A 23,609-nucleotide genomic window follows, 5' to 3' on the forward strand; every position below is an offset into this window, starting at 1 on the left:
TTTTAAAACTCACTATATACATGTTTTCTTTCATTAGACTAAATATAAATTCATTTATGTGATACCTTTAATTATAAGATTATGAATTGAAGAATTTATGCGAAAATAAATTCATCTAAACAATATGTTTAATGGTAGTGCAGACTTTTCAAACTGTAAAAAAATTCGTTATAAAAGTGTTTATTGTTCGTTATTATTTACCCCTACGTGACTCAGAATCAGTTCGCTATATCCGTTTTGTTATCTCCGAATTCGTTATATCCGTAACATTTTGCAAAGATTTGTTAAGAATTTTACCAAAGACTTAAAAAAAATAACGTTGCTATATCCAGGATTTTTCTACATCCGTGTTTGTACTTAACGAGAGTTACGGTAACATAGGTGAATATTGGGTTGCGTAACATACACCATAGGTCAATATCTTGTGATGTAACATATAACATAGCATAATATAGATTGTGTAACGTACACCAGAGTTCAATTTTGGATGGTATGACATATATCATTGGTCAATATTGAGTGGTATACCATACACCATAGGTCAATATTCGACTCGTTAGAAACAAAACTTATATTCTAAGTCAATACCGGATCGTGTATCATATACCAAAGTTCTATACCGGCTGATTTAACATTTACATGTGTAAATAGGTCAGTAACGGGTGGTGAAACATATTTCATAAGTCAATATCTAGTGTTGTTACATATACCAGAGGTCAATATCTAGTGTTGTTACATATACCAGAGGTCAATATCTAGTGTTGTTACATATACCAGAGGTCAATATCTAGTGTTGTTACATATACCAGAGGTCAATATCTAGTGTTGTTACATATACCAGAGGTCAATATCTAATGTTGTTACATATACCAGAGGTCAATATCTAGTGTTGTTACATATACCATAAGTCAATATCTAGTGTTGGTACATATACCAGAGGTCAATATCTAGTGTTGTTACATATACCATAAGTCAATATCTAGTGTTGTTACATATACCAGAGGTCAATATCTAGTGTTGTTACATATACCAGAGGTCAATATCTAGTGTTGTTACATATACCAGAGGTCAATATCTAGTGTTGTGACATATACCATAAGTCAATATCTAGTGTTGTTACATATACCAGAGGTCAATATCTAGTGTTGTTACATATACCATAAGTCAATATCTAGTGTTGTTACATATACCAGAGGTCAATATCTAATGTTGTTACATATACCAGAGGTCAATATCTAGTGTTGTTACATATACCAGTGGTCAATATCTAGTGTTGTTACATATACCAGAGGTCAATATCTAGTGTTGTTACATATACCAGAGGTCAATATCTAGTGTTGTTACATATACCAGAAGTCAATATCTAGTGTTGTTACATATACCAGTGGTCAATATCTAGTGTTGTTACATATACCAGAGGTCAATATCTAGTGTTGAAAATATACCAGAGGTCAATATTGGATGGTGTATTGTGACAATCACTGTTCATATCGAACACACCCGATTTTATTTTTCCCATAATTCTTTGCAACGTGCTTGGCCGACCCTAACAATAGGCGCTAAGTTATACCCGGCCGAGCTGTCCAGCGATTAAGACGTGCTTAGTGTATGAAGGGGGTATCGTGTTAGAAGCCTGTGTGGCATGTTTTAGTTTCACAAGTTCAGCATTTGACGCGGACACGGATAGCTGACCGTGGTAAGTATTTATTTAGTTTGGTGTAGTTTATTTGTAAATTTTTGCCTTTTTATTAGTATTACGCAGTCGTCCTATAAAGTCACCTTGACCATTGTTCACTGTAGAGTTACCTGTGTGTTCACTGATGTGTAACTTTAGCGAGAGTGTTTAAATGGAATTCGTCTTTTTCTATAGTACAGTTTTTGCTATTGCTGTATAAAGAAACGGTGATTTAAAGGGCTATTTTCTATGCGTTATTTTATTTTACAATTTATTGTCACTTTTTCCACTTAACTACTTGGGCGGAAGTGCGTCACCGGAAGTCTCAGACGCCATATTGTTTACTGTAAACAAATAACTTAGTTACCATATACTTACAATATTTTGAGATGTTGCCTTTAATATAATACTATTTATACATTATCATAGTTTGATACTATCAGTGAGATACTTATATGATGTATTATACAATATTGTTTTTATTATGGTGTTATGGTGTCACTTGTACACTTATTGTAGTGTCATATTGTTGATGTTGAGAAGATGATGATGTTATGGTGAAGTCGATGACGATGCGATGTTCATGTTGATGACGACGACGATGATGATGGTCATGTCGATGAAGATGATGTAGATGATGTCGTTCATGGTGACGTCGGTGATGATTATGAAGTAGATGATTATGGTGATGACGATGATGTCTATTATGATTATGGTGTTGTAGTTGATGATGTTGACGATAGTGTCGATGATTATGATGGCGATGGTGATGATGATGATTGTGGTGACGAAACTACTCTAGTTGTGGTTGTCCGTAGTTGGTCCAGGACTACAGCCCCGGAGATTCGGACACTCTTCTAATTTATCTTTGGTCATTTGTATAAACATCATATTTTTTCTTGTTGAGTGAAAGTTGTGTGAGTGTTTGTGTGGTTTAGTGTTTATATTTCTATCTTTTCTTTCTTTCTCTTATTTTTTTTGTTATTAAATTTTGTTAAATTTAAGATGTCTTGTTGTTGTTTGGAGTAGCCTCCGCTCATCCCGTTACAATTGGTGGCAGCGGTGGGATGAGTTGACTCCTCCAGATACTACAAGATATCTTTATAAGTGAACAGTTGCCAAGGTTTATTTTATTTTTCATTTTTTGATCTCTTTTGTAGTACATGTAAGAGCAAGTGTAGGTCGTTGTTTCCTTTTCCCTTGGTGAGTACATTACGTTAGGCAGATTGTTTTGTTAAAAGTTGAGAAGTTAGTCCCTTTATGAGATAATTTTGAGGTAAGTTGGTCTGTCAGTCAATGCACCATGTCTACTGTCAAGGAGATGCTGGAGCTACTTGAAGTGGGGACCAAGATGGGGATGAAGGATGAAGACCTTCAACAATTCGTGAAGGACGAACAGGCCAGAATGCGGGACGAACGTGAGAAACATAGAGTCGAGAGACAGGAGGAGAGAGACCAGGAGGAGAAAGACCGCGACTTCAAACTACAGATGGAGAAAGAGCGCGCCGCAAGAGAACATGATGAGCGAGAGCACGCCCGATTGAGAGAACATGATGAGCGAGAGCACGCCCGATTGATAGAAGAAAAGAGACATCAGCAAAAACTAGAAGAACTGGAACTTGATCACAAACTGCAACTCGAGAGATCTCACATGAAGCCGAGTGTTGTGACTAAAGAGGAGAAAGAAACTTCTCAAGTGATAAAAGGACCAAAACTTCCTCCGTTTGAGGATTCGAAAGACAACATTGACGCGTACATTCAAAGATTTGAGATATACGCAACAACGCAGAAATGGAATAAAGACACGTGGGGGACTCATCTTAGCGCATTACTCAAAGGAAAGGCACTGGATGTGTTCGCAAGACTCTCACCCGAAACAGCACTTGATTTCAACGAGTTGAAGAACGCCCTGTTGAAACGATTTGACATGACGGAGGACGGTTTCCGCAAGAAGTTCCGATTTTCAAAACCAGACGGAAGTGAAACTTTTATGCAATTTTCTACCAGACTGGACAGTTACCTTGAGCGGTGGATTCAGCTGTCTAAGACTAACAAGACATTCGATGATCTGAAGGACTTGTTCTTACGTGAACAGTTTTTATTGTGTTGCTCGAAAGAACTTGCCTTATTCCTAAAGGAGAGGATTCCTACTTCGATCCAAGACATGGCGCGATACGCGGACCAGTTTGCTGAGGCCAGAACAGTGACATCTTCTTCACTTACGCAAAAACCGCTCTTTGACAGACGACAGCAGTCCGATAGACAACCGCCGTACAAAGATTCCGTGCAACAAAACCAATCTGGAAATGCAGTGAAGTGTTATGAGTGCGGACGACAAGGACATAAAGCCTTTAACTGCAACTTCCGCAAAAGTCCGAATAACAGGCCGTTTAATTCGAGCGAGAAACAAGAAACAACACCGAAACATACTTACCCTAGTGATTTTCAACGTGGGTCGTACAATAATGGGAACTATGGATATCCAGGACGCGGTAGAGGTCGCCAAGGAGCCGCGAGTGTCGTCGAGAAACATGGAAACTTACCGTGTGTTGGTGATTCGGTTGCTTTCTGTGAAACGGAAATGCCAGTTGTGAAAGGATGTGTTGGCAATAAACTAGTGACTGTGCTAAGAGACACAGGTTGTAGTGGTGCCGTTATTCGTAGAGAACTGGTAAACGATGATCAACTAACAGGGACATCTCAACGATGCAAGTTAGCAGACGGTCGTATTATTGATTCAGATGTGGCTAGAATTGATGTCGATACTCCTTACTTTACCGGAAGTGTTGATGCTTGGTGCTTTGATTCGCCTTCGTACGATCTTATTCTTGGTAATATTCGTGGAGTAAGGAAACCACATGAACCAAATCCAGCCTGGATTCATTCCGTTGAAAACATAGCAGCTGTTGAAACGCGTGCGCAACTGAAAAAGAAACAGTCTCCATACAAACCATTGAAAGTACCGGAAGCAATACGGGATGTATCGCCGGAGGATATCTTACAAGAACAACGAAACGACGAGACACTGAAAAAGTTATGGAGCTTAGCTGAGAGTGGACAGCTTAAACATTTCAGTGACGGCGGATTTTCAAAAATGTGTGAACGGAAGCAAATGTTGTTCAGAGAATTTTGCAGTCCCAAAGTGTCCAGTGGAAAACTTTTCCGACAGTTAATCGTTCCTCGGAAATACAGAACTATCGTCATGAAGATAGCACATGAAACGCTGATGGGTGGTCATCTGGGATCAAAGAAAACAACCGACAGAGTAGTGTCCGAATTTTACTGGCCAGGAATTCAGTCAGACATTAGACGGTTTTGCAGATCATGTGACGTGTGTCAGCGGACTATTCCGAAAGGAAAAGTACCTGCAGTACCGTTAGGACAGATGGACTACAAGATCGATATGGGAGGCAAGCTGAAAACTTTCCACGCAAATCTTCTTAAGAAGTATGTTGAACGAGATACATTGAACTGTGGTGTTTTGTCAACATGTGCAATTTCACTCATAGACTTTAGTGACCTAGATGATGATGAACAACAGGACTCTATTCTTATGCCACCTGTTACTCAAACCGAAACAGCAAAGGACATAAAGTTTGCAGACAGACTAACACCAGATCAGTTGGAAACTGCTAAATCACTGTGTGATTCGTTCTCAGATGTATTTACGGATATACCTGGAATGACGAACTTAGTGGAGCATAAGATTGTTGTGACATCGTCTGAACCTGTGCGTGTGAAACCATATCCAATTCCGTTCAGTACAGAGAAAACAATTACAGAAGAAAGCTCGGAAGAAAGATGGAACGAATCGATTTTGCATTGATTATAGACGACTGAACTGTGCTACGGTATTTGATGCAGAACCAATGCCCAGTCCAGAAAGCATATTTTCCAAAATGACCGGAAAGAAGTTTGTGTCAAAGATAGACTTAAGCAAAGGATACTGGCAAGTACCGATGGCTGACGAGAGTAAGCCGCTTACAGCCTTTTCCACACCATCCGGATTGTACCAATTCAGGACAATGCCGTTTGGTCTTGTAAACGCGCCGGCAACATTTAGTCGTATGATGAGAAAACTACTTCAAGGTATGAACGGCGTAGAAAACTTTATCGATGATGTCATTGTTTTTACAGATACCTTTGAAGAACATCTACACATACTGAAGACTGTGTTCGAACGACTCAGAGATGCGGGACTTGCGGCCAGACCGACAAAATGTTTCATCGGATTTGACAAGATTGACTGTTTGGGACATATGGTGGGCAACAAGTGTCTAGAACCAGAGAATTTTCAAAATTCAGTGATTGTTTATTTGAAATTGCAGGACAATTTTTTAAGGGGGGAGGTGTGTGACAATCACTGTTCATATCGAACACACCCGATTTTATTTTTCCCATAATTCTTTGCAACGTGCTTGGCCGACCCTAACAATAGGCGCTAAGTTATACCCGGCCGAGCTGTCCAGCGATTAAGACGTGCTTAGTGTATGAAGGGGGTATCGTGTTAGAAGCCTGTGTGGCATGTTTTAGTTTCACAAGTTCAGCATTTGACGCGGACACGGATAGCTGACCGTGGTAAGTATTTATTTAGTTTGGTGTAGTTTATTTGTAAATTTTTGCCTTTTTATTAGTATTACGCAGTCGTCCTATAAAGTCACCTTGACCATTGTTCACTGTAGAGTTACCTGTGTGTTCACTGATGTGTAACTTTAGCGAGAGTGTTTAAATGGAATTCGTCTTTTTCTATAGTACAGTTTTTGCTATTGCTGTATAAAGAAACGGTGATTTAAAGGGCTATTTTCTATGCGTTATTTTATTTTACAATTTATTGTCACTTTTTCCACTTAACTACTTGGGCGGAAGTGCGTCACCGGAAGTCTCAGACGCCATATTGTTTACTGTAAACAAATAACTTAGTTACCATATACTTACAATATTTTGAGATGTTGCCTTTAATATAATACTATTTATACATTATCATAGTTTGATACTATCAGTGAGATACTTATATGATGTATTATACAATATTGTTTTTATTATGGTGTTATGGTGTCACTTGTACACTTATTGTAGTGTCATATTGTTGATGTTGAGAAGATGATGATGTTATGGTGAAGTCGATGACGATGCGATGTTCATGTTGATGACGACGACGATGATGATGGTCATGTCGATGAAGATGATGTAGATGATGTCGTTCATGGTGACGTCGGTGATGATTATGAAGTAGATGATTATGGTGATGACGATGATGTCTATTATGATTATGGTGTTGTAGTTGATGATGTTGACGATAGTGTCGATGATTATGATGGCGATGGTGATGATGATGATTGTGGTGACGAAACTACTCTAGTTGTGGTTGTCCGTAGTTGGTCCAGGACTACAGCCCCGGAGATTCGGACACTCTTCTAATTTATTTTTGGTCATTTGTATAAACATCATATTTTTTCTTGTTGAGTGAAAGTTGTGTGAGTGTTTGTGTGGTTTAGTGTTTATATTTCTATCTTTTCTTTCTTTCTCTTATTTTTTTTGTTATTAAATTTTGTTAAATTTAAGATGTCTTGTTGTTGTTTGGAGTAGCCTCCGCTCATCCCGTTACATGTATGACGTAGGCAAATTTTGGAATGTGTAATATATACCAGAGGCCAATATTGGCTGGTGTATCATATTACGTAAGCCAATTTTGGATGGTGTATCATATTACGTACAGTCATTTCATGCATATCTTTTACAATTTAATGCTATGCTATGGTATGCGATTTAAATGATATGCTATGAGATTTGTATGATATGCTATGAGATTTGTATCCTATGCTATGAGAAATTGAAATGAAGTGCTTAATGATATGGAATGGTATGCTATGCTATGGTATGCAATGAGATTTGAACAAAAACGCATCCATACAGAGAAGAGTACCACACATTTCGAAGTGAAATAATAAGAAGCCAAAGTTTACCACAAATCTATCATGTAAACATTTATTTTTTGCAAATAAAAACATTTAAAACCGAGTTAAAATAATGTTGTATGCTATGCTATGGTATGATATGACGAATGCGATTCTATGAGATTGTATGTTATGGTATGAGATTCCAATGCTATGGCATGAGATTCCAATGTTATGCTATGAGATTCCAATGCTATGCTATGCTATGGTGTATGTTGTAAAAGATATGCTTGAACTGACTGTAGGTCAATATTGGATGGTGTAACATATTACGTAGGTCAATCTTGAATGGTGTATCATATTACGTAGGCCAATTTTGGATAGTGTATCATATTACGCATATTATGTAGGTCAATCTTGGATGGTGTATCATTTTACGTAGGCCAATCTTGGATGGTGAATCATATTACGTAGGCCAATATTGGATGGTATAGAATATTACGTAGGTCAATCTTGGATGGTGTATCATATTACGTAGGTCAATATTGGATGGTGTATCATATTATGTAAGTCAATCTTGGATGGTGTATCATATTACCTAGGTCAATCTTGGATGGTGTACTATATTATGTAGGTCAATCTTGGATGGTGTATTATATTACGTAGGCCAATATTGGATGGTGTGACATATTGCGTAGGGTAATCTTGGATGGTGTAACATATTACGTAGGTCAATCTTGGATGGTGTATCATATTGCGTAGGTCAATATTGGATGGTGTAACATAATGCGTAGGTCAATCTCGGATGGTGTAACATATTACGTAGGTCAATCTTGGATGGTGTATTATATTACGTAGGTCAATCTTTGATGGTGTAACATAATGCGTAGGTCAATCTCGGATGGTGTAACATATTACGTAGGTCAATCTTGGATGGTGTATCATATTACGTAGGTCAATTTCGTATAGTGTATTATATTACGTAGGCCAATATTGGATGGTGTATCATATAACGTAGGCCAATCTTGGATGGTGTAACATATTGCGTAGGTCAATCTTGGATGGTGTAACATATTGCGTAGGTCAATCTTGGATGGTGTAACATATTGCGTAGCTCAATCTTAGATGGTGTAACAAATGCGTAGGCCAATTTTGGATGGTGTATCATATTACATAGGTCAATTTTGGATGGTGTAACATATTACGTAGGTCAATCTTGGATGGTGTATCATATTGCGTAGGCCAATCATGGATGGTGTATCATATTACGTAGGTCAATTTTGGATGGTGAAACATATTACGAAGGTCAATCTTGGATGGTGTATCATATTACGTAGGCCAATATTGGATGGTGTATCATATTACGTAGGCCAATCTTGGATGGTGTATTATTTAATGTAGGCCAATCTTGGATGGTGTATAATATTGCGTAGGCCAATCTTGGATGGTGTATCAATTTATGTAGCCAATCTTGGAAGGTGTATCATATTGCGTAGGTCAATCTTGGATGGTGTAAAATATTACATAGGTTAATCTTGGATGGTGTATCATATTACGCATAGTACGTAGGCCAATCGTGGATGGTGTGACATATTACGTAGGCCAATATTAGATGGTGTTTTATATTACATAGGCCAATGGTGGATGGTGTATCATATTACGTAGGTCAATTTTGGATGGTGTAACATATTATGTAGGTCAATCTTTAATGGTGTATCATGTTACGTAGGTCAATATTGGATAATGTAACATATTACGTAGGCCAATCGTGGATGGTGTATCATTATACGTAGGCCAATGTTGGATGGTGTATCATATTACGTAGGTCAATATTGAATGGTGTAACATATTACGTATGCCAATCTTGGATGGTGTATCATATTACGTAAGCCAATATTGGATGGTGTATCATATTACGTAGGTCAATATTGGATGGTGTATCAATTTACGTAAGCCAATCTTGGATGGTGTATCATATTACGTAGGCCAATATTAGATGGTGTATCATATTACGTAGGCCAATATTAGATGGTGTATCATATTACGTAGGCCAATGGTGGATGGTGTATCATATTGCATAGGCCAATATTTGATGGTCTATCATATTACGTAGGCCAATATTCGATGGTGTATCATATTACGTAGGCCAATATTGGATGGTGTATTATATAACGTAGGCCAATCTTGGATGGTGTATCATATTACGTAGGCCAATATTCGATGGTGTATCATATAACGTAGGCCAATATTGGATGGTGTATTATATCGTAGGCCAATCTTGGATGGTGTATCAATTTATGTAAGCCACTCTTGGATGGTGTATCATATTGCGTAGGCCAATTTTGGATGGTGTATCATATTACATAGGCCAATATCGGATGGTGTAACATATTATGTAGGTCAATCTTGGATGGTGTATCATATTATGTAGGTCAATCTTGGATGATGTAACATATTACGTTAGCCAATCGTGAATGGTGTATCATATTACGTAAGCCAATCTTGGATGGTGTAACATATTGCGTATGCCAATCTTGGATGGTGTAACATATTACGTAGGTCAATCTTGGATGGTGTATCATATTACGTAGGTCACTCTTGGATGGTGTATCATATTACGTAAGCCAATCTTAGATGGTGTATCATATTGCGTAGGTCAATCTTGGATGGTGTATCATATTGCGTAGGCCAATCTTGGATGGTGTATCATATTACGTAGGCCAATATTCGATGGTGTATTATATAACGTAGGCCAATCTTGGATGGTGTATCAATTTACATAAGCCAATCTTGGATGGTGTATCATATTGCGTACGCCAATTTTGGATGGTGTAACATGTTACGTAGGTCAATCTTGGATGGTGAATCATATTACGCATATTATGTAGGCCAATCCTTGATGGTGTGACATATTACTTAGGTCAATCTTGGATGGTGTTTTATATTACGTAGGCCAATATTGGATGGTGTATTATATTACATAGGCCAATGGTGGATGGTGTAACATATTACGTAGGTCTATTTTGGATGGTGTAACATATTACGTAGGTCAATCTTGAATGGTGTATCATATTACGTAGGTCAATATTGGATGGTGTAACATATTACGTAGGCCAATCGTGGATAGTGTATCATATTACGTAGGCCAATATTGGATGGTGCATCATATTACATAGGCCAATATTGGATGGTGTATTATATAACGTAGGCCAATCTTGGATGGTGTATCATATTAGGTAGGCCAATATTGGATGGTGTATCATATAACGTAGGCCAATATTGGATGGTGTATTATTTAACGTAGGCCAATCTTGGATGGTGTATCAATTTATGTAAGCCACTCTTGGATGGTGTATCATATTGCGTAGGCCAATTTTGGATGGTGTATCATATTACGTAGGCCAATATTGGATGGTGTAACATATTATGTAGGTCAATCTTGGATGGTGTATCATATTATGTAGGTCAATCTTGGATGATGTAACATATTACGTAAGCCAATCATGAATGGTGTATCATATTACGTAAGCCAATCTTCGATGGTGTATCATATTGCGTAGGCCAATATTGGATGGTGTAACATATTATGTAGGTCAATCTTGGATGGTGTATCATATTACGTAGGTCAATCTTGGATGGTGTATTATATTACGTAGGTCAATCTTGGATGGTGTATTATATTACATAGGTCAATCTTGGATGGTGTAACATATTACGTAAGCCAATCGTGAATGGTGTATCATATTACGTAAGCCAATCTTCGATGGTGTATCATATTGCGTAGGCCAATATTGGATGGTGTAACATATTATGTAGGTCAATCTTGGATGGTGTATCATATTATGTAGGTCAATCTTGGATGATGTAACATATTACGTAAGCCAATCGTGAATGGTGTATCATATTACGTAAGCCAATCTTCGATGGTGTATCATATTGCGTAGGCCAATATTGGATGGTGTAACATATTATGTAGGCCAATATTGGATGGTGTAACATATTATGTAGGTCAATCTTGGATGGTGTATCATATTATGTAAGCCAATCTTAGATGGTGTATCATATTGCGTAGGTCAATCTTGGATGATCTAACATATTGCGTAGGCCAATCCTGGATGGTGTATCATATTACGTAGGCCAATATTCGATGGTGTATTATATAACGTAGGCCAATCTTGGATGGTGTATCAATTTTCATAAGCCAATCTTGGATGGTGTATCATATTGCGTAGGCCAATTTTGGATGGTGTAACATATTACGTAGGTCAATCTTGGATGGTGTATCATATTAGCATATTACGTAGGCCAATCGTGGATGGTGTATTATATAACGTAGGCCAATCTTGGATGGTGTATTATATAACGTAGGCCAATCTTGGATGGTGTATCATATTACGTAGGCCAATATTGGATGGTGCATTATATAACGTAGGCCAATCTTGGATGGTGTATCAATTGATGTAAGTCACTCTTTGATGTTGTATCATATTGGGTAGGCCAATTTTGGATGGTGTATTATATTACGTAGGCCAATATTGGATGGTGTAACATATTACGCAGGTCAATCTTGGATGGTGTATCATATTATGTAGGTCAATATTGGATGATGTAACATATTACGTAAGCCAATCGTGAATGGTGTATCATATAACGTAAGCCAATTTTGGATGGTGTATCATATTGCGTAGGCCAATATTGGATGGTGTGTCATATAACGTACGCCAATAATGGATGGTGTATCATATTGCATAAGCTAATCTTAGATTGTGTATCATATTACGTAGGCCAATATTGGATGGTGTATCATATAACGTAGGCCAATCTTGGATGGTGTATTATATAACGTAGGCCAATCTTGGATGGTGTATCATATTACGTAGGCCAATCTTTGATTGTGTATCAATTTACGTAAGCCAATCTTGGATGGTGTATCATATTGCGTAGGCCAATTTTGGATGGTGTAACATATTACGTAGGTCAATCTTGGATGGTGTATCATATTACGCATATTACGTAGGGCAATTGTGGATGGTGTATCATATTACGTAGGCCAATCTTTGATTGTGTATCAATTTACGTAAGCCAATCTTGGATGGTGTATCATATTGCGTAGGCCAATTTTGGATGGTGTATCATATTACGTAGGTCAATCTTGGATGGTGTATTAAATTACGTAGGCCAATATTGGATGGTGTATTATATTACGTAGGCCAATTGTGGATGGTGTATCATATTATTTAGGTCAATTTTGGATGGTGTAACATATTACGTAGGTCAATCTTGGATGGTGTATCATATTACGTAGGCCAATCTTGGATGATGTATCATATTACGTAGGCCAATATTGGATGGTGTATTATATAACGTAGGCCAATCTTGGATGATGTATTATATAACGTAGGCCAATCTTGGATGGTGTATCATATTACGTAGGCCAATATTGGATGGTGTATCATATTACGTAGGTCAATCTTGGATGGTGTATCATATTACGTAGGTCAATATTGGATGGTGTATCATATTACGTAGGTCAATATTGGATGGTGTATCATATTACGTAGGCCAGTATTGGATGGTGTATCATATTACGTAGTTCAATATTGTATGGTGTACATGTATCATATTACGTAGGTCAATTTTGGATAGTGTATCATATTGCATAGGCCAATCTTGGATGGTGTAACATATTACGTTTGCCAATCGTGGATGGTGTATCATATTACGTAGGCCAATATTGGATGGTGTATCATATTACGTAGGCCAATATTGGATGGTGTATCATATTACGTAGGTCAATATTGGATGGTGTATCATATTACGTAGGTCAATATTGGATGGTGTATCATATTACGTAGGCCAGTATTGGATGGTGTATCATATTACGTAGTTCAATATTGTATGGTGTATCATATTACGTAGGTCAATTTTGGATAGTGTATCATATTACGTAGGCCAATTTTGGATAGTGTAACATATGCCAGAGGTCAAAATTGGGGGATGTAACATATATTGTATGTAATGATAGAGCAAATGCGTGCCGGAAGCTTCCTTTTAATTTGTAACCATAAATTGAAACTTAGATATAAACGATTTGTAACAGAAGTTTGTGTACTGTGTAATCATTAGAATTCGAGGTGGTTCAATTGTCGTGGTATTCGTGGGTACCTCTCACCCATGAATTTACATCCTCCACGAAAACTAATTATAAAAGATTAAGTTTTCCTTCTGAAACTGAAAACCGACGCATCCACGAAATTACGTCCCCGCGAATAAGCAAAAATCCCACAATCACGAAAATTGGCCCCACGAAATTAAATGATCCCACAGTATTTGCTTTATTTGCTTTTGAAACTTCCAGTTTAAAACCGTAAATGAATGTGTTTAACGTTAGAGAACTGTTAATTGGTGTTATAAAATATAAGAAGATTGACAAGTCCGCTTGAAAAAGATCCTTTACTGGTATATTAAACATTTGTAAACAAAAAAAGGGCACGAGTCTTGTTTACATGACAAAGAATTGTGAGCCCTTTGTCTTGCTTATAACTCAACAATTGTCCCGCAAATTTCATTTGATCATTAGAAATGCATTCATAAAGCATTGTTTATAAAAAATAAAAAAATAGAATAATCATAGAATAATTAATAATCACGACAATGGTTTCCATGAAGCGCATCTTTAAGGTTAAATTTTTTTTTTTGGTTTTTGTTTTTGTGTTTTTGTTTTTTGTTTTTGCGGATATGCCTAATTGACAGGGTTCAGATATCAAAGTCATATATATGAGTGTGCCTTTGCATTGTAAAGGTTTTGAAAGGCAGGATAAATGTGAAAACCCAAGCAATCCAAATTTCAAAATAACAAATACAAAAAGACCAAAAACAAACAAAGCGTGAATTAAATAAGGTTTAAATATATAATTACATTTCTTTTTATCAATCACAAACTGAGATGAAGACGGCGTAGTAAATGTAACACTTGTTAAACGTTGTCAGCACCTTAATGGCGGTAAAGCACGTGATCGGAACATGGCGTCGCCCATAAATTAGGTCAGAGCATTAGGTATATTACCAGAATATCATTACAAATCAATTTAAGGTCTGAATAATTAATTCTCTTTACAGTGGTTAAGCGCTGACCTATGATTACATTCGTATTTCACTAATTCAATTGTATTCATTGAACAACACCCTCTACTCTCAATCGCTCAATTTCCTTTGGCTGAAGCTGTAGTATATTGCTGAGCACGTGATCAGTATGTTGTCCTAATGTAGGTGGCGCCGAAGGAGCATCGCGCGGGAAATCACTGAAGCGAACCGGGGGTCCTGTTAACCAATATAAAAATGACATCAAATCAAACAGTGAGGATCAGACCATGTCTAAAAATAAATTTAACTTCAAAAACATCTGTAAAGAAAATGATTACTATAATTTATTTATTTATTAGTTCTAAGTCATTTCACGGTCGTAGGGCACATCCTCTGCAGTTGTGGCAAAAAGTTCATGTTTTTAAATTTCTTTTCGAACACGAAATTAGGGGGGGGGGGGGGGGGTAGTTTTAGAGACAAAGCAGAAACAAAGCTGTAGAATAACCTCGAGTACAAACATAAGGTAAAAATAAAATGCTCTTGGGTTTTTTGGGAGAGGGGGTGGTACTTTCGATCGGGTGTAAACGATATCAGCTTATGACAGAAAATATCACTTTTGCAATGCTCACAAAAGCATTTTACTGGATCACGTAAGAAATTATACATCAAAAAAATATTTAAAAAAGCTATATCATCGTTAAAGTTGAAGAGAACGTTACACAGAAGAACTGATCCCCTTTATATGTGAAGGTTACCATAGTAATTACAACTACTTAAAACTACTTGAAAGTCTGCGATCAGCTTAATTTAATTTGTGACAACTAAGGTCACAATGTTTAGCCCGATTTTGTTTTCTTAGCTTTGTAATTGATCAAACTTGTGTAGACTAGTATAAAGAATGGACAGATTCTTTTTTAGTTCTTGGACAGAGAACTGTTGTCGTTTTCTTTGTATTGCAAAACGGTTTCTGTCTTTTGTGGGTATTTCATAAACCATTGCCATCTGCGACTTTGTGCTTTATTGCCTCGAACACACAGGTGGGATTTCAACATCCTGCTCTGTTCGTCAGAAAACAAATTCGTCACAGAGTAGTTTATCTTCAAAGGAGCACCTCTATGGGAAGTGAAGCGCTTTTTGGATTAAGGAAGATATTAGAGTCAGTGGGTTCAATATAAGGATCAAGAATGAACATTGTGTCGACATCTTCAATATATTATTATATTTTCTCTCATTTACATCTTTTTATACATTGTTCCTCTTAACTTTGATAAAAAAAGTTCTTAAAAAATTGTGAGGAATTTCCCTCTATTGCGCTACGGCAGTGCATATTTTGAAAAAAGAATGACCTACAAAAAACGGTTACTTAAATAAAGAAGAAGAAGAAGCATATGCATGTATCTGCACAACTCCATCAATCCTTAAAGTTTATAGACTTAAATCATATATCGTATACCTATTTTGATTCGTTTTATTTACAAATACTACATGCGCATTTAAAACTAATAATACAGAAAATTTCAAAATACAAAATCATTCACTGTTTATACGTGTTTTACCTGGTACCCTAATGTCTCCGATGTCTGGGTGTTGTATGGTCTGTATCATCCCGTTATGGATTGTCTGAAAACATAAACATTTGTATATTTTCTTTATGTTTGCATTGAAAATCTGCAACGTTCAATTTTCTTTGAATACTCTTAAGTTTGCTAATCCATGCGCTGTGGGCAGATATATAAACGTTAACTCGTGTTGTGGGTACATTTATTATGTAAGATTGAATGAAACGTTTAAACTTACATTATCAATTTGATATGAACTAATGAAAAATAATTGTTAAATCATGTCTATTTATCAATACAAAATAAAATTTCAACAAATTTTCTGGCGCTATATTTTCAGTCGCGGAAGCGAACTAAAGAACATGTCAATATGTGTGTTTCATATCCCTGACTAAGAGCATATGTTATGGTTTTAAATCGACGATAGACAAAAATTTCATAGAAATAGACATCAGTATGAAAATGAATATAAGTATTGAATGCTTATAACTGGATGTCGTCGGTCTTATAACACACCAAGCAGTGCAGACTAATTATCATTCCGCGCTGACGCACTGTATTTGATTTGTCTACACCGCTTGGTGTGTTTTAGGCCCGACGACATCTAAGAAAGAAAGCATTAAAAGCTTAAAAGAGACGAAAAGAGTTGCTGTTTTTTTACCTGAGGATCGCTAAACACCGCCGCCATGTTGTTGATAGGACCGTAGGGAATTCCTGAGTTCTCCAGGAGGTCCAGCCAGTACTGTGTCGTGTTCGTGTTAAACCTAATATCACGAATGAGACGATTAACAACAAGGTTGACTTTAGAAAAAAAAAGAGACAGGGGTAGAAGAGGCACAGACTTGCAGTTAGATACATATTTCATAATGAAATGTGTCTGCATGTATCCATCGATTTATAGTGAGAGCAGCTCGCTGGCGCGCAGCGCCGGGGCGAAGTGAGCTCTATCAACCCGTGCATCCGGGGTTAGGAACGAGCCTAACCTACAGATTCATCAGTAAAATATTTTTCTACATCCCATAATGCTCTCAAGTGTTTTCTCCCGTGGTGCTATGCCCAAAATGGCTAACATCGCATGTATATATTTAACTCGTTATTTTTGCTTTGAGGTTTGAAGACACGTTTTGAATAACGCACAAGCTTTGGTGAGATCTAAGAGATTATTTTACATGCCTACATTCCTTCGTATTGAGTTGAAATACGTAAACAATTATAGATTTTAACGTATGACGTCACGGTGATCTCGCGCTATATTTCCCGCGATAAATTTATATACATACAAGCAAGAGTCATACTATACTATCATATCGATCCAATTTTAAGCTAAAGCTAAATTTACATACATATCCAGTAGGTATAATTAAGGAGCAAATCTATATTAAAGATACATGTAGTAGCCATTTTGAGCAAAATAAAAAAGAATAAAGAAAAAAATAAACAGTTAAAATATAAATGCAGATATTGCATATTGTCAAACCATTAAATTCTGGAAATTGGGAAATTTCACACCTGCAAACAGGGACCGGGGGCACGAATACAACGTATTTAATTAGAATGCAAAAATAAACAAATCTTTAAAAACCAATTCTCTCCAGAAATAAAGAACGTTTTAGAGGGAAGCATGTCTATGCAATTTGTACGATTTTTTTAAAACCAAGAAGTATTTACTCTCTCTCTAGCTCTTTCTCTCTCTCAAATACTTTTAAGTTAGTTGATAACTGTCATTAATACATTGTTGACAATGACTAATATATCGTTGACAATGATGTAAGGTTTGTGTATTTCTTGATGCGCTCACCACAATACAATACATGTAACACCCTTAAAGATATCAATTGTAGACATATTTCTAATTTAACCTGTCTGTGTGTTTCTATTGACTTATGATTAGATGGGTGTCTCATGATTGAAGAGAATTTCTTTTAAACATTCATTATTTGAAGTTAGACATTATATGGTTGTTCCAAATCACACAGGTCAACAGTCAATGTTTAAGGGTCACATATATGACGGTAGAAAGTTCCAATATATCTGTGATCAAGTGTAGATATATAAAATACTTACATTTTCTTTAACAAATCCAGTAGTTCTTTCCTGTTTGTCACACGGGCCTTGTTTGTAGAGAATTTCTTGTCCTCAATTAACTGTTCCAAACCAAGTCTCTGTAAACGAAGAAACTCATCTCATGTGTTAATCATTTATTTAATTGTTGAATAAATTCATTTTTACCTACAGGAAGTCCCTACCTTACATAGGAGTCTAAACTGTCCGTCATTTCCAGCCCCCACCAGTATATAACTGTCTTGTGTTTTGAAAGCCTGAGTAAATTCAAATGAAAGTGTTAAGCATTAAGCGTTACAAAAAAGACACAATGCATACAAATAACTCTCCATAATAAATACCGGTAAATCACAGTGCTAGTTCCTTTGAAAACTAAGGGCAGTTTGAAGTATATAAACCTATTAGTTTAATACACAGGTACAAACTATATATAGCTTTATGTAACACATCCGTGTACTTGGTAATTGATAGTCAAATTTCTACATCTGTGACTTAATAAGACAGAGGGAGTACTAATGACTGACCTGGCAAGGCACTATACTGCTAGTACTTACATAAGGCAGGCGGAGCTACTAATGACTGACCAGGCAAGGCACTATACTGCTAGTACTTACATAAGACAGGCGGAGCTACTAATGACTGACCTGGTAGGGCACTATGCTGCTAGTACTTACATTAGACAGGCGGAACTACTAATGACTGACCTGGTAGGGCACTATGCTGGGGTGGGCGGTCCCGTGCCGTGTGGCCTCTATCCCAGCATTCAAAAAATTACCTCCTATATTTATCAATGACGCAACCTAAAAGAGGCAGCAAGCCAAGCAAACAATTAAGAAACCAGAATCTATTTATAGTGGGTTATTAATTGGAAACTTACATTGTATATCGTGAAAAACTAAACAACAAAAAATTAAGTATACTAGTAGTTTTTTTTTTCAAATGATTTTATAATCACCTGACCTGAGTAGAAAATAGATCACAGTCGATGTGTTGTCCTTGACCAGATTTTTGTCGTTGTAAGATGGCAGCCATGATGGCACCGTGCGCATACAGACCTGTGGACAAATCTGTCATGGCGACCCCCACTTTACACGGCTCACCGTCCTTTGAATTGAAAACATCGTTCATAACTAGTCAAATGAAGTAGTGTGTATGGTTAAACATGTTCATGGTCAATGATGAAACATACATGTATACCTTTGGGCCGGTGATGTGCATTAGCCCTGCCACGCCGGACACGATGACGTCATATCCGGCTCTTTTGGCGTAAGGTCCGGTCTGGCCGTAACCTATAGCAACCAGCCAGAAGGTATTAAGGAAACAAAGAATGGAAGATTATAAATCTGCTTGTCTGGCGAGAACGGAAATTAATACAAGAAAATGCAATACTCTGATCTCTTGATCAAACTATGCAAGAAAGATACATGTATTGTTATCTTTAACAATATCAAAATCAACGAGGACGGTATTAAATCTACCAAAGGACAATCAAAATATATTCGGCACGTTAAAAATATGTAATAGGAAATTGAGAAATAAGCAAGCTACAAAAGCTTCCCTGTTGAAAAGAGAATATCAGCAAAGTTAGGAAACCAGTGACAAAACTATTTGCCAGACATATATTATATCAGAATACTTCTGTATATCCACAATTTACCGCCGGGACTTATACATATCGTATGTCGTTATTTAAGATTTTATCTTAATACATGCAGAAACACATACAATTTGTTACATTTTTCTTTGTTATAATTTTTTAATCATTACTGCAAGGTATAACTGAATCGTCGATGCAAGCGCGTTGTTTCCACATGACTACCGAGTCTTTAATACAAGTGTATCAGACTTAGACATGTCACCAGTAGTATTTTGGTACTACTGTCACCTGATATGGAGCAGTAGATGAGGCGGGGGCACTCCGTCTTCAGTTGGTCGTACCCCAAGTTGTACTGGGCCAGCTTCCCGGGGATATAGTTCTCCACGAGGACATCACACTTTGAGGCAAGCTACAAAATTAATTCATTCTGATGTGTAGTTATGGTTTTCAATTACTAAAGTCAGTTTTACCTTACAGGTATCTGATATTTATACCCGTAACTGGTAAACAATTATCATAGAATAAACAATCAAGGCGTAACATGTACGTGAAACATTAACCCGAGAAATGTTCAAACATGTTAGCTGTAGATCTATATTACCATTGGTTGGGTCTTTGTTCAAATGCATAGATCTATTTTCTAAAGTTCAATTTTCAAATAGGGGTCGGAACTGGGGGGGCTTTTACAAAGTTGGACCTAACTATTAGGCGTATAGCATCAGGGAGCTGGCCAGACCCCCCCCCCCCTACTTTTTCTTGCAGCAAACATAATTATTTCTAAATAGACCTTAAAAAGAATGAAATGAAATAGTGATATTGAAAATTGGCGTCAAAAGTATACTACCCCCCCCCCCCCTCCCGGATTCGGAATAACATGATTTATTGGGAATTTTTTTGTGGTAGGCAAGATTTCTCCTTTTTGGAGTAATTTTTTTTTTGCTTGTCAATATTTCTGAGGATTAGTCTACCCCCCCCCCCCCCCTTTCAATTTGCTTCTGACGCCACTGATTTTAACCTGGTTACAGATATATTACATAAGTACACATAACAGTTATACCTGCTTATCTACCTTGATTTTTTATACCTGGACTTCCTATATACAGGTAACCATATTCTGTTCCTTACCTGTCTTATGATATTCTGTCCTTTTCGTGTTTTGATGTCGACAGCAACACTCTGAATGAAATAAAATATACGACGAAATTATAGATGTTGTTGCATCATTTGCAAAGAATAAAAATTTCTGATATATTTATATCTGAGATTTTATTAATATAAGTTTATGAAAAATAATGCTATGATAATGCAGTAACTTCTCGATACGGAGAGGTTTACGAAAAAAAAACAAGCTCAAGAACGGTGCTTTCATATGTTACTGTGAAAAAATGCAAATAAAAATCAATGTGTTTTGAAAGAACACATTTAAACTACCTTTTAACTAATTTAAAGTAAAAAAAGAACAATATACGAGCCCTTGCGGTACCTTTTTATTTCTGTTGACGGTCAAGAAATACACAGCTTCCTGTCCTTTAAATGGCGGACCCCAGGAGCGCGTGTCATCTCCCGATCCTACCAAACAGTCATGTGACAACTTTTTTATGTTTATATGTAGCCGTTTCGCTTTACGTAAAGTATATAAATGTGTAATTATGACGTCACGTACCGGGTCGTTCTACTTTGATGACCTCTGCCCCTAGATCCCCCAGAATCATCGTACAGTACGGTCCGGCCAGAACTCTATTGACGACAGTTTGTATAAGACAAGATTTATAAAATTAACAAAAACAATGTTGGTTTACACAACTTATTATCAAATAATAAGAAACAATTCCATATTTATTAGATGATTAATTAATTCCTAGCTCATAATTATCTCATATACAATTAATTACAAAATATAGAATGTTATAATCACCTGCATGTGTCCTAGGAGGTCCAATATAACATTTGATTAAGTCAACTTTGGACTAGAATTAGATCGTCAAATGAAATATCGCGTTTCTCAATTTGTTCGGCTATGGCTTTATGTTTGCTTGATAACACATAAGTTGGTATTTCTGTATCAAATCGCCATTGAATCATATAATGAAATGATTATTGCTGTTTGGGGGTTTTTTTTCGATCAATACGATGATTTAGCTACCCTCGAAGTACAATATTCGCCTTGCCTCCGCCTTGGTGAATATTGTACTTCTCCGATAGCTAAATCATCGTTAGTATTGACCTCAAAAACAGCAATAGTTGTATATTATTCGATGGCAATATCGACCAGTGTAGGAAATTAAATAATAAAATAAACGTAGATAAACATGCTAAAGGGGAATACGGAAGGAAGGAAGAAATGCATTTGGGAACTCTTTTTTTTTATAAATCTCGTCTGTTATAGACTGTAAATTCCTAATTACACGCGAGGAATAAAATCGCGAGAAGCCCGTCTCGCGAATTCTAAAATCTCGCTTTTAGTTTCCGGACTTATGTAAAGTATATGAGACTATGATAAAATTTCGGCATTCGCAATTTTGTGTTCTCGCGATTTAATGGAAAAGAATTAAGTACTCGCGTAAATTAAGGAATCTACAGTATTTAATTTGAAACTCATGCAGCTTTATAACATTTGGGTTTTTTATTCAATGTTATTTCTACTTACCTGGATAAGTCTAGTACTCTGTAGCCCGATAGTGGCCCATTAGTCTGTCGTGCACTGTCTGTAAAGAAAATCATCGTGATAATAGCCCGTATTGCGCGCCATATATTTTAAATCGAACTTTATCATGTACCGTTAACTTCCGTTTTAATTCTACCGTCAAAAATTGATGAACTATTTTACTTGTATCACTTTTCTCTGAAATTCTCCTGTTCGCTACCCATCGGACCGCATGCTTCCTGCACTCGACGCAAAACAACTTTGTTTGGGTGACTGGTCGACAAAACATCGTCATATTCAAGAGTTATCGTTCGTTGATACCTATACGGAATCCGCTTTTTGCATTGTTTATTTCTATTTGTTCCCGCATTGGTTTTTATATAATTAAGAAATAAAGTACGAGTTATCGTGAATGTTGCAGAATAACCTCCGAGGTTAAGAAATGTTGTTTTGAAATATAAAAGCCGAGCTTTTATATTTCAAACAACATTTCGAGACCGAGGAGGTTATCCTGACACATTCACGATAACTATTCTACTAACAGCCCAGTATTTACAGAAAGACGATCTAGGTCATTTTGACGGCTGTTCCGTGTAACCCCAACGGTTTTGTTAGTAATGTTTACATGTGTATCGATCAAAGGAATCGCATGCAGACGACAGAATTTTTCTTTGGATTTTTAATATTCTTCACTTAATCATAAAATATCTTTGAGATATATTCCTAATATTGTAGGGGCAATTTAATACGATTATTACTACTACACGTTATACCGTATATTTTATGTAAAAACACGCAGTGAAAATGTGCTGTGGGGGTCCTAGGAATAGCCGCATTGATCTCTTTAAAAAAAACATTTGAGGCAATACACATTGTTTTGACTGGAACTAACCCATGCAATTGACATGGTTTTAAAACTTTTTAAGGTTTGAAGTTGTACTTTCATGATCAGTGGGAGACAAATAGGCATTTCTGATCTGATAATTTAATCATGACGTTCGTGGTATATTGGAAAATAATATCCGCGGCATCTCTTTGATCTCGGCAATAACTGTAGTAGAATTTTCGATAAACGGAAAATATGTGTATTTGACTA

The 23,609-nt window shown here is 36.7% G+C and overlaps 3 protein-coding genes and 1 long non-coding RNA gene across 4 annotated transcripts in view; 3 read left to right on the top strand and 1 right to left on the bottom strand.

The window, feature by feature from the left end:
* LOC105328313 (protocadherin Fat 4) overlaps positions 1-23,609 on the top strand; it is a 235,002-nt gene that overhangs the window by 185,505 nt on the left and 25,888 nt on the right. The window lies entirely within an intron of this gene.
* Positions 1,473-5,468, top strand: LOC136275116 (uncharacterized; the record flags this gene model as incomplete). The annotated part of the gene is made up of 2 exons (XM_066083437.1): positions 1,473-1,696; positions 2,195-5,468. A coding segment is annotated over exon 2 (2,490 nt), but the record flags the coding sequence as incomplete, so codon positions are not given.
* Positions 5,469-7,236, top strand: LOC136274996 (uncharacterized). Its single transcript, XR_010713560.1, has 2 exons — positions 5,469-6,253; positions 6,752-7,236. It is a non-coding gene; the product is annotated as an uncharacterized lncRNA (long non-coding RNA).
* LOC105328315 (succinate--hydroxymethylglutarate CoA-transferase) lies at positions 14,458-22,965 on the bottom strand. The gene is made up of 14 exons (XM_034452059.2): positions 22,697-22,965; positions 22,517-22,574; positions 21,533-21,606; positions 21,353-21,438; positions 20,995-21,045; positions 20,158-20,278; positions 19,470-19,561; positions 19,233-19,376; positions 18,977-19,072; positions 18,458-18,529; positions 18,276-18,373; positions 16,873-16,975; positions 16,209-16,272; positions 14,458-14,889 (listed from the first exon to the last, which is right to left on the bottom strand). Exons 1-14 carry the CDS (start codon positions 22,806-22,808, stop codon positions 14,741-14,743), a joined length of 1,320 nt encoding a protein of 439 aa, XP_034307950.2. The 5' UTR covers positions 22,809-22,965; the 3' UTR covers positions 14,458-14,740.

Source organism: Magallana gigas, chromosome 4 (assembly GCF_963853765.1).
Source record: "Magallana gigas chromosome 4, xbMagGiga1.1, whole genome shotgun sequence".
NCBI lineage: Eukaryota > Metazoa > Mollusca > Bivalvia > Ostreida > Ostreidae > Magallana > Magallana gigas.